At 37.4% G+C, this 20,111-nt stretch overlaps 1 protein-coding gene across 5 annotated transcripts in view; it reads right to left on the reverse strand.

Annotated features, from left to right (window-relative positions):
* Window positions 1-20,111, reverse strand: part of PARD3B (par-3 family cell polarity regulator beta) — a 413,289-nt gene that overhangs the window by 170,229 nt on the left and 222,949 nt on the right. For 4 of the 5 annotated variants that reach the window (XM_056349156.1, XM_056349159.1, XM_056349155.1 and 1 more), the window contains 3 exons: window positions 19,241-19,340; window positions 16,999-17,114; window positions 5,069-5,113 (listed from right to left, as the gene is read on the reverse strand). In XM_056349156.1, coding sequence (XP_056205131.1) covers window positions 5,069-5,113; window positions 16,999-17,114; window positions 19,241-19,340 — 261 coding nt within the window. The remainder of the gene's footprint in view (window positions 1-5,068; window positions 5,114-16,998; window positions 17,115-19,240; window positions 19,341-20,111) is intronic. The other variant, XM_056349157.1, reaches the window with a different exon arrangement.

The raw sequence follows: 20,111 nt of genomic DNA on the forward strand, positions 1-20,111 counted from the left end.
ATAGCGGCAAGGTCCTTGTTTGGACAGGCACTTCTCTTGCATATGCCAGGCTGCTCAGCCATTTACATGAGTCTTTTCTACCGTGGATCTAGTTGCTACATAAACCCTTATGAACTCAGTACTAAGCACAATACCTGCTTTGTAAAGCTCAGCTTTATTGATGTCTACAGCAGTTTGTTTAATAAAGTTACAAGATCTGGCAAGAAGAGAACACCATTGCCCTACACACTTCTTTGACATGACTGTTACCTGCAGATCAAAAGCAAAACAGAAGCCAAACTTGCTACAATGGCACTGGTCTCAAACAAGCCTAGCAGCATCTGCTAAGCTTTCTGCAGTCCTTCCTAACACCCCTATTAACCCCCAAAATCCTCGATTCAAAGAAAGCCTTTTGTGCTACATAAGCATGCATAAACCACTGGCTTTTGCTGGTGGTCCAACAGCTCAGCCTTTGCATGATTCCTCCGGTTAAAAAGAAAAACTCAAAATTCAACACACTGGGTTCTGCCTGCACCACACCCTACTTTGTCCCTGCAAGAAACTAAAGTTATGTTTACATTTGCAAGTTTAGCAGTGGCTGGGCACACCCGAGTTTACTAGAATGTAATCAACTACGCCGTGTTACAACAGCTCTTCTGCTCTCACCAACACTTGCTAGAAATGGTTCAGGAGTTAGGCACAGCTTCCAGACGCAACCATCTTAGGCCATCTTAAAAGAGAGGCTCAGAGCACGGATGGGGATCATCCTGCGCTGCTCAGCCTTAAAGCCAAAGGGGACATTTGGCTTACACTTGTATAGATGTAACCTTAGCATCTCATACACCAGGGGTCCTCAAACTTTGTGACCAGGGGGCTGGCCCGCGGATGCAGTGGCGGGCAGTCATCTGCGGCTGCTTGGTTTCCCCCCCAACCCCCAGTGGGGGGGAGGGGCAGGGGGGATCTGTAAATACTGGGGGCCAGACTGAGGACCCTGGGGGGCTGTATGTGGCCCGCGGCCCATAGTTTAAGGACCCCTGTCATAGACTTATTTCACCTACCAATGCCAACTATAGCTTTCACAGCAGGCTGGAGAGCCTCTCCTGAAGGTAACAATGAAGCTTAATCTGTTACACTTTCCATACCTTATTCCAGTGGGTCATATAAAATCTACCAATAAACCTAACTTTTCAACTACTCCTGTGCCCTAAACCATGACCTTAACCCTCATCCTAGCCTTGACAAAACCTCAGTAAAATTGATTTAATGCAGAATATATCCTGGCATTAAAGGATGCTGAGATACACCAAGACCTTTACCCTACTTTACTCCAAACTACTTCCAGTCCCAACCTGAATCCCAGTTTAACCACAACTCAGTTACTCATACACAAAGCAGTACAGACTGGAGGTCTATGAGACATGTCAGCACTCAGACCTCATAAAACCCCTGACCTTGCAGGAGCTAGCTGTACCACCTACTTCTTCAGGCATTCTTTCCCAAAACAGTAATCCTACCCACAGGCTGAACAGTAACCTAGTACCCACAGTCAGCAAAGTTAACAGTAAGGGGGAGAACTTGACCAGAAGCATCTTTCAGCCTCTCCCAATGGGACATTTCCTACTCAGGTCCTAACCCTATCTCTTGCCACATAGCAGGAATCCAAATTCAGCTTGCTAACAGAGCCACCCCTGTATCGTTCAATCTTGCCAGCACTAACCCATAGCCCAGTCACAAGTTCCTCACACAGCAGCCAGCAAGAAAATACGATTTTCAAGTCATCTTGTCTCAAAACTGTCTTGAAACACAACCCCAGCCAAAAGCATAGCCTAGTGACATTAAAATAAAAATAGGAAAGCTTTTTTGCCCATTTTGCTAATTAATATGTCAGAGCTCATAAAGACTCATCAGCTTTTCTCCAGCACTGCATCATCTGAAAAAGCTGTGTCAGCAGAGACCTCAGCAGACAGTCAATACATACTAAAAGTGTTCTAAGCAGTAAATCAGAACACAAAAAAAAAAAAAAAATCAGAAAAAATAAAAATACCTGCAAAGAATTCAGTACTTGATTTTAGTAATTGATATAAATCTTGTTATATTTGATGTACAACAGTCTTGCCATTCCTTATGAATAGTTTCCTCCTAGCTATCCTGGAATCACTTTTCTAAAAAGCTAGGAGTTCACAAAAGACTGAGCTAAAGTTTGCTGATTTTTCATCTTTGTGAATTTTTAGGGATCTTCCTTGCTTTACAGTAGAGGTACCACTTGCTGCTCCTCATTCTCACTGTTGAAATTTGAGTTTAGGAAATGCGGACAGACCATTGCCGAGCACACAGGAAGGTTAGAGGGAACAAAATCCTCCTCAGAGGATTCAGAGAAGATGCCTTATACACACACACACACTCTCTGAAGTCTGGCCTTTTCTGGAAAAAGCCAAGTAGGCTGCATCACTACAGCACTCCAGTGCTTCTGCCAATGGTATTGTGGAAAACATTTGCAATACCCGGAACACCTGTAAGCACTGCAGGAGTCTTCCATTCGGCAGCATGGAGGCCAGGCCAGCTACGAAAACCAGAATTCACAGATGCATTTCTGAGAGGGTGAAATACAGGAACAAGTCTCCAGTCATCTTCCCATTGAACATGCTTACAAGCTCAGGATGTGTCCAGACATGCTTCTAAAAATAAAATCTACTTCTTAAGGAACACAAAAAAAGAACTGCTGTTTGTGGGTGCAATATATAAAAAGACAGATGGGGCTACAGCTACAGATCCTTCTAACGCCTTGGTCTTCTGCAGAATTGTGATAACGCTTTTTGAAATGAATACACTCTACTAACTGCTGCTGCTGCTCAGTAACATGCAATATGTGAGGGATACAGTAGCTATACCAAAATCTGAGACTAAATTGCTTGACGAGCCACTGCCCCAGAAGGAAGAGAAAGGATTTTCCTGAGAGAATTACTCAACTACATATTTCATAGAACAAGTTGTGTTGAAGGAAAGAAGGGATAATTGCATTGATTGTTAGTAGGTGATAATTAATTCTGTAGAGAAATATGTTTAATTTCCTGAAGTCTAGAATAGGATGGAAACTCATTCTGTAATGAGAAAATAACGGTGTTTTGCTCCCAGAGCAAGAAGCTGCAATATCTCCCCCTTAGCGTGGTCTTAGAAAAGGTACCAATAGGGAAGTCAGCACAATGAACGATGTGAAAACAAGAGTTCTGTGACGTGACTGAATGCCAGCAAAATGCATATACGATTTATAATTTCACAAAGCATACAGTAAAAAGGGACCAGAGAAAAACACCACCATGTTCTTGAACAAACCTTTAAAACAAATATTTGAATGGAACAATGAGAAAGTTGAAATGTCTCCTTACGAAGGGTTAGGAAATGGAACACAGAGAGGGGAGAAACATTTTTCAACAGTAACTGAGCAGTATTTACAGTGGACAGAACCAAGAAAAATCATTTACACTCCAACCTTCTCAGAAGTTACATAGCTCGTTTTATTCTGAAAGGGGGGGTGGGGGGGGGGGGAAGAAACAACTTGTAGGATCTTTTTATCTGTTGGCTACTGATTTTAGTCTATGTAAAAAGAATTTAAGTACATGTAAGAGGTCTATGAAGGGTAAGTAAAGCAAACAAGCCAAAGTTCAATAAGCATGGGTCCACATTTTCATATAAAATTTGTAGGTGTCTTCAGATAGAAAACTTGTCAAAGCCATGGTTTTCAAGAACCCGGAGAACTGTGCAGAAGAAAGATCAAATGCTCCTAAAAGTGGTATTATAAAGCTTACTGTACTTATAACAACTGATTGCCTAAGAATTACAATCTCACCAGGTTTTCCCTCCAACATTCTTCCATAGCTGGGAATTCCACTGATCTTTGGAAAACTGCATGACGTTGCAATGTTTATAGTAACTCTTCTGCACAGGAAAAACCCCAACAGCAACACCCCTAGCTTCTTCAAGTTGACAAGATAATTTCTTTGAAGCTTTCACATTCCCAAAACACAAAGTTGAAAGTTTTTTTTTTTTCCCCAGGAGTGATAATGTTACAAGACTTATGAACTACCCCCCCTGATTCAGAAAGAGAATCCAAGAAGTTCACAGACATAGGAAAGATGCCAGAGAAATTTTAAAAGAATTTGTCTACTAAGTTCAGGAAAAGGTCTTCAGATAAAGAAAATCCACACAAGAGAACTAAAGGAGGACACTCAGTTGCACAGAGAAGGAATACCATAAACAATCAGGAATCTCATAGCTGACCTTCCTTTACACGAATTCAGCTTTTTAGTTCTATCAAAGGAGTGGAAAAAGGCAACGTACAATCACGTTACAAAGGGGTAGCCTAAAACTTCAGGGTTTTCCAATAGCAGAAGAGAATGCCAAGTAACAAATAACAAAAACTTCTAGAAAGTTTAAGGTTTCTTATGTCAGCTTGTGAAAAAATTACAGTCTTATGAGACATTTCCTTGAAAGTTCTTTTGATATAAGAACTGCAAGCTGTACAGTACCATGCTATGGTTCATGGACTTATTAAGTAGGTACAGTAATGACAGCAGTATGGACTAATTTCTTTTTGTTACTACAGCCTTAAAAGTTTAAGAAACAACAAATTATTTCTACTGCACAAGCACAATGAAGGAAAAAGCTCTGACATTCTTTTTTTAATCTGTAGAGGGTTTTTTTTAGTGTTACCTTCAATATTCCTGGTAATAGAAGTGAAACTCAGAGTAAGGAGAAAAAACAAATTATTTATATTTTTCAATACATATATTAAGTCTCCACACTCCGTAAGATATGTTGCACTTGCCCTTATTTGAAAGGGCATCATCTTCCGTGTGTAACACCCACACTGAAAAATAGTTACAGCCCTTCCTGCAAATGACTCAGCTACATACACTGCCTGGCAAAGAACAATCCCTAATTCATCACTGTACAACCTGGAGTCAGTGCATACAAAGTAATGCCTTAATTTGCAACTCTTTCAGTCACTGCAGCTTCTGTAAGCTGATTTCATTTACTGCCCATACTACTTGCAAGTTGCTGATTTTTCCTCCAAAATAGGAAAACAGCTTACCCGATTTGTGTCCGGCCAACAAACCAACTTTGCTTTCATCTGCCACTGGAGGGGAAAAAAAAAAAAAAAAAAAAAAAAAAAAAAAAGACACAAAGATCAGAAACTTATTTAAATTCACAAGCCTTTGAAACACTGTCAAATTATTTCAGACACATAGTATCCTAAATCTTTAAATTATAATTGTTTGTAAAAAGCCTTTTTTTTCCTAATCCACCTGGGGTGCTTCAAAGTCCAAATATCTGAATCAAAGCCCACTGAAACCAATAAAAGGACTACCAGCAGTCCTTGTGGGTTACAGATCAGGACCTCAGCACTTACACACGCAGAACCGAGTTGCCAGAAAAGCAATTGCATTTGTAAATAACTCATCTTGCCAGACAAATCAGAGGGCATAGGAGAGTTGTAACATTTTCAGATCAAAGACCTCAACTGTAAAAAGAATCCAGATGTGGAAACCTTCCCATCTGCAAGACATCTCACTGACTCACAGGACCCTCTACAGACAAAGAAGTCTCCTGAAAACTGATTTTTTGGAAGGCTTATGCTTTTTTCTGTGTTATGATTTATTTTATTTTACCTGTAAATTGTACCTTTGTAGCATTTCACATCTTTCCTTGTAAGATATTTACAGTAGCAACAGTTTGCAGACAGAGTAGTGGAAAAGCAAATTCTGAATGTAACAAAAATTGTAATATTTCTTCAGTAACTGTACTTCAGTTTATTATCATGTATCTCAAGAAACTAATTAAAATACTCTCCCAGAGGGCTGAGGGGAAGAACCAATCACTATTTCTTAAAATGAACTCTATGCAAAGAAATGGTGCTAATGTAATGTTAGGGATGATAAAACAAGCACAGGAAATGAATGTTAGGGTTGAAAGCTTATCCTTCAACTCTGCCTGCCCAAGCAGTCCCTTATATTATGCCTTAAACCATGATCTCTTTATACGATAAAATAAATTGTCAAGTCATACCAAAAATACTGTAACTGGGAACTTACATAAGGTTTGCATAGCGGTCACCATAAAAAGTTTACATACAGGGGTATCTGCAATGATACAGGAACGTGCTATTCTCTACCCAGGAAGGAGCAGTGCAGCAGCTATTGTCATTTAGGAGCTATTACTGGGAAAATATTCACAGTAAATATTTTCTTATGTTGCCTCCCTACTTCGCTTTTGGGAAGCTTTTCGCCCCCAAAACCAGCATCAGATTCACGACTGAGATTGACAACTGGAATAATGAATCCACAGCTGATCATTGTATCTCTTTTCCACCTTTGTAATCCGATTGTCATCTGATTATCAGTAAAACTGACACGGTGCAGTTTTTGTTGTGGGATGTAGATGCTATTAAACACTGTTTGCAGCATTACACAGAGACGCTGCAAAACAAAATAGCAGTGGGGCTAGCCAAAATCAGAAGTGCAACGAAAATTCAAGGCAGTTCTGTTCTCCTTGTCCTTTTACCTTTCTTCTAGGTTTTTCTAGTCCCTAGAAAAGATAACTAGCTCCTTGCTATGCAGTTTGATCCTACAGTTCAAAATGACCGGGTAACGATCTGCTGTATGGATAGTTCAAACTCCTTTTCCTCCCCGCTCTCCACAAATATACCTCTAAGCAGAAGAACTCTGGAAAACTTTAGTCCTAAAGGTTAGTGTTTTGACAAGTTATGACTGTGTGAAAACAAGAGATTAGAATGGAAACTGATTTGCAACTTTAATTATAGCAGCCACTAATGGCAACCACTATAATATATGATAATTATTTGGAGTAGGTTATGCTACACTACATAGGAGCTTTAAAAAAATAGACACCAAGGTTCACAGCTTTTTTTTTTTTTTTTAAACTATGCTGATGACTTGGTTTGCCTGAAACTAAGTTTTACATTATTAAAAGGGATAAATCCATTTAACTTAATCATACTTTACACACCAGCTTCACACACAAAAATTAGATTTTGATACTGGAGGGAAAAAAGCAAGACTAAAACTATTAGAAAATGAAAAATAATCTCACCAGAATACAAGGTTAGCATTATGAGTTTAACCACACACACACAAAACCTGGGAAATGCAAAAGTCAAAATTTTCTATCAAAGTTTGAGCAAAATATGTATGCCCTTCCATGGGGTAATTCTCATTTCATGGGCTATGATGCTTAGGTAGTGACTTCTAGGCTAGCCATCTTTCATTAGACTGAACACGAGTGGCATACACAAGTCCATTGGATAAGAATCCTATTCCTTCCCTTGCTTCCTCTGGGAAGAAGGAGAAGGCGACAGAAAAAAGGGAAAAGGCCAACAGGAGATAAATAATTTGTATGCCAAAGCTGAAAACTTTGTAACCGAAGATTTCATTTAGGAAGCGTGTAAGATGTCCCGTTCCACAAAATACCATTTGAAAACACTGCTCTGCATATTGTTAAAAATTTATACAATCATTCAGTTATGACAAAAATAGTATTTCTCTGGCTATCTTCCTTAGCTCCTGCTTTTTTCAAAAGCCAAGTGGAGATTTCTTTTCAAAGATTCTACCAGTGTTGGCCTATCTCTGTAGAAAGGCACCTGAAAGATTTTAAACAGGGAAAAAAATACTGTCTACTCTTAAAACTCAAGTAAAAAAAAAAATTCTAAATATTTTTTACTGCAACATGAAAAAGTAATCACATTGCAACAAACCATGAAAAAACTCAGCTCAAGAGGATCACACTGGGGAATGTACAGTGCTGGACCGGAATATATCCGGAAAACATTTATGATAAAAATTCAACTGTAACTATTTTTATGAAGACACTAGAAATACTAAATCTTCTTGAGCTAAAATTGCTAAATGCAAAAAACATCTTAAAAAAATAGTTACACCATCTAATTTGGGGACTGTAAACACAAAACTCAAACAAAGATCTGGGAAGGATCAATGCAAGGGATTAAATACATTCACAAACAAGACTACACTCCTCCTTAACTTGTAAATCAAACATATACTTCACATTTTGAAATGTCCCTGGAACTCCACGGAATCTAGCTTCATGAAGTTATTAATGTTTGTCAGAATAAAACACGCTAGCTGTTTTAAAGTGACATCTATAATTTAGGAGCCACATTTTTACCACAGAAGCCAGATATGTGTTCATTGTCGATAACTACTGAAATAAAAGTGGCAGAAGTTCTACAGATATTTAATAAAAGCATGGACATTTGGGGGACTAGCAAGACCTCAGAATATGAAAGATGGGATATTACTAAAACAAATCTTTCCAGCTGATAGCAAACAACCATACTTTTCTTTGTTAAACTTTGCCAACAACCACAACAAACAGTAAAAAGAGCCAACCGCCCAACAATGCATCCATGCCCTTCCACATCACCTTTTGATTGCCGTTCCTGTGCTCTACTCAAGATAATAAGGAACCCATCCTATTTGAATTGCATAATCTTCAGTGGTTTACTACAGAACAAGCCTTCTGTATTGCCTCAATGTTTGCATCAAAACACAGTCCAAGTTTACTTAAAGGTCAACAAACTACTTCTCAACTACAGTTTAGAAAAGCGCAAATCAGTGCTGCTGCCAGTTGTCATAACCAATTTCCCTCCTCTTGCCCAGTTCAATTGCTGTATCATTCTGTTATTTTCCCCAAACAAGAAATCACTATTCACAAGGTTCAGGGTATACTAGTCAGCACAGTGCCTCTATTCTGAAGGAACAGTTTTGTGCACTGACTGAGAGCTACTCAAAATCTTCTAAATGTGTAGAAGTTGTATTTCTGCTGGACAACCGACATGTACCTTTGAAGACCAGCTGCACTTCTGCACTCAGAAAAGCAGCACAGATTAAAACTACAGTTTATGACAAATAATAATAAGAGACTGAAACATCACAGAATTTCCTAGAAAACAAATCTCCTGACACCTTTATTAGTTTATAGGAAGTCCAATATAAAATTTCTTAGTACAAATCAATCAGTTAACAAGGGCTGTATTCCCACATCACATACACAAATGATGCTTCTCTGCTTTTTAGAGTCCATCAGTTTCTATGGTATAAAGACATGAAAATAAAGCAAAGCTACAAATTGGTCACTGTTTTTTCTGATGAACTATATCCTTACCCAGCCCTTTCATCATAATGAAGGCACTGCATCACCAATTAATTTTACTCAGTGATAGTGCCAATGACATAATTCTCCTGCCATTTTTATTTTCCTGGTGAAGCTTTCCCCCATCTAGGAGCGGCATAAATCACTTGGAGAAATTGTGTCAAGTGTTGGCTCTCAACCATCACTTAGAGAATGCTGCTTGGTGTTCTAGGCTTGCCCTGTAGTGCTGCGTACAAAGACCACAGGCACTGTGTGCATTAGGAAGGGTAAACTTGCACGGTCTTAAAATATTTTCCTTCAGTAATTCCTCCTCCTCCCCTCTCTACTGACAGTGAAATTTCACAGAAGGGCCCCATCTCCCATGTTCTGGGGTCATGTGGTTATCCGCCAGCTACTCATTCTTGAGGGATTATGAATCCTTGACAGATTCTTATTCACTTCAATACTGAAAAGCAGTGAGACTAGCAAAAAGCTTGCACGAGGGCCAAGGATAAATTATACTTATGCAGTAAAAGAGGTAAACCTTTTCCAAAATGGCATCTAACACAACATTTGGTATGCCCTGTTCAGCACATTCAAAGACAGGAACAAATCGCATCCAAACCAAGATTCTGGGTTCTTTTCCTCACCTGTACAAGCTTTTCTTTAATTAAGATTTTTCAGAACAATTCTGTTAGAAATGACTGAATACTTCAGTTCGATTGTATTCTGAGAAGGTGCCCAAGGGATACATCTTGTGTGTCAGCACATGAGAATGAATATGCCTAAGCTTGCATTCACTGCTACTACTACCAGCTGTTGAAGAACCAGCAGTACAGTTGATGATGTCCACTGGATACACTCACCTTTAAATGGAAGGTTTTCTCCTGACAGAAAATAACATTGTTTTACAATTTCCCAGCCAGCACAATATAAATTTCTTCACTTTCTTCTAGTGGTGCAACTACTCATTCTTGAAGGTTACACTGCTAATTGAGGCCATCACAGTTTCTTCTATGCTTTTGTTGTCTTCTCTAATCCTCTCTCACCTCTATTCCAGAGAAAATGTACTGGGCTAAAACTGATCCAACTCCTCCGCTACACATCTCCTGCATGTCATTAACACTTCTTCCAAACTCCTAGGGTTAAAGCACAAGTTCCTAGTCTAATCTGTCATTCACTGGTTGAAAACATTGATAGAGAACAGATTTCTTACAAAGTGTTCTTAAAAGTTACTTCATTATCATCTGTACTTTCTCATAGTAGCTATGCATTAATGTAATTGCTATTTTCTCCCCCTAACACTTTAATAATCTAAGTGCATTAACAGATCAACTATCTTCAAACCTACGCTTAAATAGCATAAGAAACTACCACCTTAACCACGTGTTACCATCTTCTCAGCTCTATCACCACAACTCATACGATGCTCTGTAGGCTCCACACCAAGCTTCCTTGAATCTTTGAAGATTTGTACAAAACCAGTCCAAAAAGTTGATATTCCCTCCTACCCACTTCTGCCTTTATGCCACAGCTCACCTTCCCCTCAGTCGCATCAATGCAGATTTGGTGTAAAACTGAGTAATGGAACTGACCTTGTCAAAAGCCTTTCTTTTCATACAAAATATGCCTAATTGCAGTCCTATTTCAATTCAATTCACAGTGTCCCTGTCACTTTATAAATGATTTTGTTTCATTCTCTACTTATAGGCCTTAAACAGAAATTTTAAATTCATTTAAACTAAGAAAACTACATTGTGTTCATTTCTAAAAAAATTATTCTGCAGAATGGCTTCAGAAAATACACATCCAGTCTGACAGTACTAAAAAGTGACTGATGACATAAACCAGAATATTAAAATCTCTCCTGACCCTTGATCCCAAAGACAATCACAGCCTTAAGCAACGCAGTTTTTCCTAAACCCATGATGTTTTTGTTTTTCGGAAGTCTTTCTCTTCAAGACATCATTTGTTAAATTACTGTTAGAAGCCAGTAACATTGAAAAGTCTGTTAAAATTCTGAGCCATCATCTTCATTTCCTCATTAATGCTCTTAATGAACTTAACTGGCTCCAAAATGCAGTTCTGAAGCTAGTTTCAACCCAAGCCAACTCAACAAATGTATTCCATACATACAACATGGATAACAAAATAATGATTTTAAAATACCAAACCACTTTTTCCCCCACTAATAGCATAACTCTCACTAGCGACCTCTCAAACTTTATTCTTTTAATTGTATCTGAATCAAAACAACGTTTAAATTGAAGAGTAACCTCCCTCAGCTCCACCTGCTCCTCATTTGGTTACTTTTTGAAATATTTATTTAAATATCCAAAATTACACTCAGAATAAGAATAATCTGGTTCAGATCAAACCATAAACTAGCTAATAGCTAGCAGCATCCCGATTTACATTTTCTACATCCTTCTGGATGAAAAACAATGGTTTTGAGGTGTTTTAAAAGTGTGAACTGTAATTGAATGCATCCCTTCACTAACAAAGAAATTAGCATTTAGTTCAATATTGGCTTCCTTACAGAATACTACATACCTTGTATCTGGCATATTCATTTGCTAATCATTCCTAAATATGTAAGTTGGCCAATATCTTTAACAAATATGCCCCAAGGTTAAGGGACTCCGAGTATGTCTAATAATGTTTTAGCAAATAATGCATTCACATTTAAAATCAAGTAAAGGACATTTCCATTTCTTCAGGCTGTAGAGCTTAATCAGTTAAGATCTACAGGTTTTTTATTTTTATGGGGATAGGAAGGAGAGGTTGAGCAGCACCTTGGGATAGCAGTCATGGGTTATTATACCAACATTCTCAAATATAAATCTGCACAGTACTTTGCCTGAATTTATATACAACAAAATTGCTACATACTCATATATATACTCATGATTCAATTTCATGTTGCTTCAGGTTAAAACAAGCCACACTTTCATGTGCTTGAACACAATTCCCATGGCTGCAGTTTTTACAGTACATTTATGCATAGCCTAAATCACTCCTGTGCATAAAGATTTATGGAAAGTAAGGGTGTTGGAGATAAATAATAAAACACCCTATTTCCTTTCTTTTTTTCTTGGACCATGCTTATTTTCACCTTCCAATACAACATTAAAAAAATAATCCATATTGCCATTTGTTCTCCAAAAATTACCTTTTAATACAGCTAAAAGAAAGAACCAACACTATTGAAAATGGATTCTGATAAATTATTACATAGAAATTCTTCTCTGACAACTGTGGTAATGTATGGAAAAATGTATGTGTATAGAAGGTTGTTACAGGGAAAATCATCCTTCCAATGACTTGTATAGAAGACATTGATTTCTTCTTCATTTTCACTCTACCCTTAAGTTTCAAAAAAAGTGTACCACTTATGTGGGAAGGGACCACACAACATTTATTTCTAGCATTTTTGAATTTGTTTTGCTTATTTTTAACATAATGCTATAAATACAAGTCCAGGCTGGGTATGCCACCTAAATTTGGTCAGTACAAGCATGCACTCTAAGTCACTTTCTTTGGCCTCGTAAAAATTCTTGAAATCACAGTATAAGGAGAATCTTTTATTTGCTAACATATTCAAACACCATAGTTCGAAGCAAAAAAAATTATGCAACTGAGCGGTTATGTCAGGTGCCAAGATCAGTAGAAAGGGTGGCTCTGTTCTTTTATCACCAGCAGTTCAAAATAAAGAGTAGACAAGGCAAAGACAAATATACCACAAGTCACAGGATATGAATTTTACCAGTGATCCAGAAAGCGCTGTCATTATCTCAACACAGCAACAGAGAAGAACATTAGGACTTACACCTGATATGGGACTAATCTGTACCCTATTACTCTGAATGAAGCTGTAAATTGAGAAGTCTTTGACCACTGTGTAAATGATGGATGCTAAAGCGGGGAACCAGTCACTATACCTCCACACACTTTGTGCAAGAACATCTGTACACAGAAGGCAAGGTTCTGCTCATGCCTGCAAAATGAAATTACCACTACCGCTATACTTCCCTTTTCATCTATTTAGATTTCTACAACAATAACATGCCACTGATTTTTATTTTTTAAAGTAGATTCAAGCAAAAACTAAATCATCTGCAAATAACTTGAGTTCTTCAAATACACCAAGTCCAGACAACACTAGTTTTGGATTCATGCTAGTTGTGAATTCAGCAGTTAAAACATGCATCAGTTCATATGACTCATGGCACACACATGACAGCAGAGAAACCTAGCTAAACAATCAGATGGCAGCAGTTCATGCCCTTTGCTCCTGTCCATCTGTCCAATCAACACCACAAAAATGCACTGAGAGTCAACAAACTAAACCATATCTGCTCTATAAGCAAGTAACCTACACATTTTGCTGCATGCGCCAAGTTCCTTTCATTGCAGGATTTGCTTTGGAGACTGACAATGACAAACTGATGCAACGTTAGCAGTACTGAACGCTTTTTGATCACCCATCCTGATTTCCTAATATTATTCACTGAGGATGCTAATTTATAATTATAATAATTATTATTTTGCAAATAGATATGACTGGAAAACAGAGTAAGCACTCAAAAGGTTTCTGGGCCTAAATATATATAAAACTGAAAAGATAAACATCAACGTTAAATGAGTTTCCGTTGTGAATCTATGTAATTATAGACTAGTCTTAACAGATTTGCTTCTTGTGTATACATCAATGCTCAAAGCCAGAAAGACCTTCACTAAACAATTTCATTAGCTCCCTAATTTAATGAATTTACTACTTTTTCATACGGTTCACAATCAAAATCTGGATTCTTGGGGCTCTCGTGTTTTAAAATTTTCTGTTATCTACCTTTGATGAGCCTTCTGACGGTGATGCCACCATGTAATCTGTGCCTTTGTAATCTTATAATTAGGCAATGGATGCATTATACATGTTTCAAGGTGAAAAAGAATGTTTCATAAGTGAATAGCAGTAGATTTCACATTTATGTCCTGTACTATGCCAATTCTGTCGTCTACTTAGAGTTTATGACATTATTCTGGTCTAGAGACACCCATGTGGATTTCTGGACCTTGTAACCTGCAAGGCTGGTTATGTCTACCCAGATGTGCAGAGACACTTGATTCAGAGGCAACTCAGGTTAAAAAGAAACAAACTACATCTCAGGTGCATTTTTAAGGTCTCAGAGCTCCCCTCCTGGACTCCAGTTCTGCGATTTTTCTGTTCATCATATTGGATTTACTTTGGAAGTGACTGACAGAACTCAGTAAAGTACTACTCAGAAAAGCTGTAAGGGGACAGCATCCCATGACTACTGGCAAAAGAAGTCCCAGCAGTTATATACTTTTCAGATAGGGGACACCTCCCCTTTGTTACCAAATCTGCTGCACAGTTCCTCTGCAGTGCTGAACCAATCTTTCTCACAACCTCAACTCCAGGTCGAGAGGAGCACTGCCCATCGGTTTTTTTTGGGTTTTTTTTTTTGTTGTTTTTTTTTTTTTTTTTCCAGTGGCCAACAATGCACTGGAATCAATAATGGGTACACAGCCGCATGTTGGGATGAGGAGTTACTATTGGCCTTAACTGCAGTTAAGTAATGAGCAAAATATAAAAACTAAGAAACAACTTTCCTTCCCCCCCAGAAATCCATCTTGGAGCGTGCATGTGAATGCTCTATTTGGAAGTAGTTTTTATACCATTTTTGGGGGGTTTTATTTACATTAGAAGCATTTTATATCGTAGTCACTTAAGATTTTCTTGTTTCTTTTCCTTTTACCCTTCCAGCCAGAAGCTTCTGCTTAAAATCTTTCAAAAGGTGGGAAGTCAAACATGGTACTTCACTACTTGACAGAAAATGACTGCAAAACAAGTCCTAGCTTCCATCTTCCGCAGTTTCTTTATTTGCCAACCTACATGCCAGCAATTTTACTTCTCTATTGTTATGTATATAAAACAGGATGGGTGCAGTTTTTTCTTAGTCCCTCCAGTTCTTTAAATTATCTCAAGTAATAGATTTACCTTCACATCACCACGCAAGAGAAGGTTAGTGCCCTCCAATCAGACAATAGATAATAATCCCTTTTGTGTTTTACTTCCATAGTAGATTCACTTTCATATTTCATATTTGTAGCATAGTAGCATTTTCAACAGCTACCTTCTATGAGCAACAGTTTTTGAAAGATCTTAAAGACATCTTCATACCCAATTTTTATTTTATTTTTTTAATTTAAAAATCAATATTTTATATTTATTTCCTTTTTGGCACCCAATTTATTTTAGCTTTTAACCATTATGATTTAGTGACTCATACACATTCTCAAACCATTGTTTCTTGGTGTCAAGAGCAGGTTGCTTGTATGAATTTGAATCTCACAATATAAATTAACACAGACCGGTATAAAAGGAAGTAGAAGTTACCTGACAGTTCTGAATATGCCCCCAAGCACACTCCCATTGCCCAATTTTACAATGGCGCTTGTGCACAGTCTTTCTAGTGACTTCTGTGGGAACTATAAGTAAACCTTTCTAAAAGAAGACTCAGTAAAGTTGAATGTTATTTTTTCTGGCAGACTACATACAATATACTTTTTGACTCAAGTCTGTAAACACATTCCTTTGTTGAAGAGTATTTCCATTCCTAAAATAATAGCTAATGCATTACTCTTCGTCAAGACAGTGGAACAGAACTGCAAAAGGATTAATTTCTGGTCTGGTTATGCAGTAGCTTTGAAATTCTGCCTTAAGAACTTCCCCCTCTGTTAATTTCATCCATTCTTATCCTGCATTAATAACTGTTTGACTTTCCTTGCACTCTGTTAAGAGAAGTATGCACATTTTATGTTACATTAAAATATGACACTAAGATGACAACAAAAATCAGCAATACAAAAACTAAGACCAACCTAGAGAGTTTCAGGGGAAAAAAAAAATTCAGCACCACCAGAAAGCTACCTTGAAACTATATAAGAAATTAAATGTTCTCTATTAATTGTGCAACAAAAACTGATCCAACAAAACAACAGAAATGTGTCTAAAGACATCCTAATGGTAGGTGTCGAAGCCACTCCATCAACACTTGAATTTGAAAAAACAGATAAAGAATGAGTGCCACAAAGAATTAAAATTAAAAAGAAAAGCTTATTTGACTTTCTTTGAAGCGTAAGAACTTTGCAAATTTTTCCTTGAACTTTCATTAAAACATGACTTGGTTTTCAACTGCAATAACTCTTCAAACTTCCACCTGCAAATGCTTTCCCAGTATTGAAAGAACCTTTTACTTTCTGCTTCACCCACCCTGCAAGATTTTCTTCACAGCTTTGATGGGTAGAGGACCATAACCTTACCACTCTTCAAGCATTTATAAAGATCTACTGCAATACCGACTGCCTGTGTTTGTCACTGTCAATGAAGAAATAAACAACTTGTCCTATGAAAGTTAGCCTTTGTCAAGTGTAGTTCTGCAATCATTTATATTCTATATGAAAACGACTTCTGTTATTGCTGTTTCGCTATATTTTTTAGACATATAAAACTTGTACAGCAATTCTTTCTGCTCATTTTTACAAATGCTCCCTATTTTCCTCTGCTCCTTCTTTTCCTCAGCTAAGATTTCAATACAATGGATAGAATAGTCTTTTAGAAGAAAACAAAACACAAACCTTTCTTCAGCTTCAGTAAAAAGGGTACTTGCAATTAGCTGCTACAGAAGGCTGACCATTGTCCCCATCACTGTAGCACCTCTGCAGAACTTACTCCCTGATGCTTGTGTTTAAGAAGAAAAAGCAAGAAACAGAGATGGTGCAGATAGGATAAGGATAAAAAGCTGACCTATGTGTCACCCCACCCCTTCTTACCCAGATCCATGCTTTTGGAGGCTTTCAGATTAATTGATTCAGACTGCTTGGCTGGTGTCAAAGATCTGAAGTTGATGTGCTGATCTGTTAAATGCACTGCTGAATTTATGATAGGGCTACAGAAAAAAAAAAAAAGACATGTAAAATATTTAGGCAGCAGTTCAAAACATGAGTGAACTAATTAAAGCATTCACAAGTATACATGTGTTTCTTCCTCCAGTTGCTTACAGCCATGCATTTTAAAATCAGTTACTGATCCTCAACTTCCTTTTCTGAGACTTAACACCTCCAGTGACTTGTTTTTCATCACGGATTCAAATATAACCATAAATGTTTAGTGATGATTGCTTTTAAACACTCATATTTTATTTAGCAGAAGAGGGACATACCAGTACCTGCTTTTGGTTTTGTTTTTCTCATGCTTTTTTTTTTTGTTTTAGGTTGGGGTTTTTTTGTATTTTGCTAGCTCTATTTAGCCACTACATTTCCAAATTACTTATTTCTACAGAAAGTTGGAAAAATACCACCAATGTACACAGCTCAATCCTATTTCATCAGTTAATATGAAGTTATTTCACAGCCTTGCACCACTTCTGCAGAGGCTGGAGCCTGGAGGTCTTATGAAGGATACCATAACACTGAAAAATTCCTAAGTATTGTAGTTTCAGTTTTGGGGTTCTTGGGGGTTTGTTTTTGTTTGTTTTTTTTTTTAATTATTTTACTTAATGTTAGGCAGATATCTAAACATTTCAAAATGTTCCAAAATAATAATAAAAAACCCACAAGCATAAAAAACATTTATTTCCAAACTCTTCAATCAAAATGTTTGGTTTTACAGTATCAAAACACCTTTCCCCATTTTTTGCTGCAACACAATTTCAGTGAAATCAGCATGACTTGACATAGCAATTCAATTTCAACAGAACTTAAGTGCCAAATGGAAAACCAATACAACATTGAATAAAAGTCAGGGTGGAAGAAAGGGCCTGTAAATTTCATCATCATTTTAATACACCATCATCATTTAAGAGAGTGTTTCTGCTCCCAGCTTCTTGAAAAACTATTAATAGATTCTAGCAAACAACTGCAGCTGAGAATTTAATGCAGAGTTCCATTAGTCTATGTAGACTTTTTGTTCGTTTACCATGTCATACATACCTGCCTGGGAGACCAGAAATTATGAAATGACTCTACTGAAATTTCTCTATGTTAGCAAAGAGAAAATAGTTACAAGAGTTTTCATGGTATGAAGAATTCGAGGTATCCATACTAAAACATATCTACTCTTCAATACTATGTGCAACCAATAATTTCAAGGGTAGTTTTTTAATCACATCCATGTGGCACAAGGGAAGAAGTATGGCTAAGTTTTTATTTGAAATGCAGGCTTCCCTAATATCATTGCAATAAAACAGTTGCATATCAAAACCGAACACACACACACACACACACTGAGTAAACAGTGTTCAACATTGAATTTTCAGCATCTAGAAGTATGATAGGTTGAAATGATGCTTGGATTTGAATCCTGTGCTGCTTGTGAAAGTCAAAGCATATGCCATCATGAACCTTCAACATGTCTCCACTTTTTTTCCTGCACTTCCAAACTTCTGTATTTACCAAGGAAATTAAAGCTTGTAGCTGCCATCAAGCACCTTTAGAGTATCTTTACAAAAGGTATTCCCAAAATATCTGAAAAATCTACCCAATGCATTTATAACTGGTAAAGTGTCCATAAATTCTTCCCCTACACTTTCAATGTTCAAACTTACCGAAGATTCACTTTGTAACCTCCAGAATGTCTTTGGCTGACATGCTGCCTAAGAAAATTCAGTTTCCTGCAAACTGAATTTGGCTACGAGTCCTAAAGCTTTAAAAGACTTCAGGAACTGCATCCACACATAGCAACCACTGCTACAGTCTTAAATTAACTTTTTTTAAAATTTTTTAATTGGGATTATGGTTTGAGATTCTTTTTATTTTACTGAATACATGCTGGGTATTGTGATCCACTGTGATCATGGACAGCAGGCATAATGCAGCTTATGAACAACTGAAATGAACAACACAGTAAATGCTGAAATAACATTCCCAGATTATATTAAAGGATCACTCAGATGACTAAAAACATTAGTATAATGTTTTAAAAAATAAAAAGTGATTTTTAAATCAATTAGAACTACTATCACAACCACTAATGAGCAATCAGGGCTGTAACTATTAAGAATAGCCAAAGTCCAACCTATGATTATAATCCTCATTCAGCAGATCCTCACTGGGATGAGGTGGGAGAGGTGGAGGGGTTTCATTTTCACCACTGCCACGATCAGACACTGGCAACTCTGAAATAAAATTTAAAAAGGGGTTAAATAAGCCAGAGAAACAAGTACATTACACCAGTTCACTGAACAATGACTGGACTGGAAGGCCTCAAGCAATGCTGAAGTGAGTCACAAATTATTCAAATCCCTAAACTAACTAAACTAGAATTAAAATCACACCAAGCAGAAAATATACCCCTTGGGATTTCCTGAAGAGCTGATTTTCAGATTTGCATATGCATAATTAAAGATAAATATAGGGAAACTTTGTGCTTATAGTGAAGTTGAGTGCAAGGCACAAATTGCTTTACTCCATTTGAGTGGATTTTCACCTCTGCATAGCTGCACCCCAACCGATGGTAGGCTCATGCTTTCATTCCCTTTGATGGGGAGCATTTGCCACCTTTCACGTACAGAAGAGAACCACACTCTCAGCAAAGAGTTCAGAAGAAAAACTTCTGTTATCCCATGCAAGAGAAGAAAGGGGCATTTCCGAATTACAGTCTCCATTTTCTTACCATTATGGTAATTCCTTCTTTACCTTTACAACAGGCATTCGTCTCACACTAGAAAATTACTTTGGACTGAGAAAAATATTAACTACTCAAACTGTTCAGTTGTTTGCAAAGCAACACCACTTCTGTACCTGCAGTACTTAATATGACTGCTCTGCCTGCTGTAAGCCAGTTCATTACTGCCCTGTAAATTCACCTCTCAATCTAAAGGTCTAATCTTAAAAAAAAACGTCCCTACATTTTTCAGTGTAGAACATGTCTTCACCCCTCCAAAACT

Source organism: Falco biarmicus, chromosome 8 (assembly GCF_023638135.1).
Source record: "Falco biarmicus isolate bFalBia1 chromosome 8, bFalBia1.pri, whole genome shotgun sequence".
Taxonomy (NCBI): Eukaryota; Metazoa; Chordata; class Aves; order Falconiformes; family Falconidae; genus Falco; species Falco biarmicus.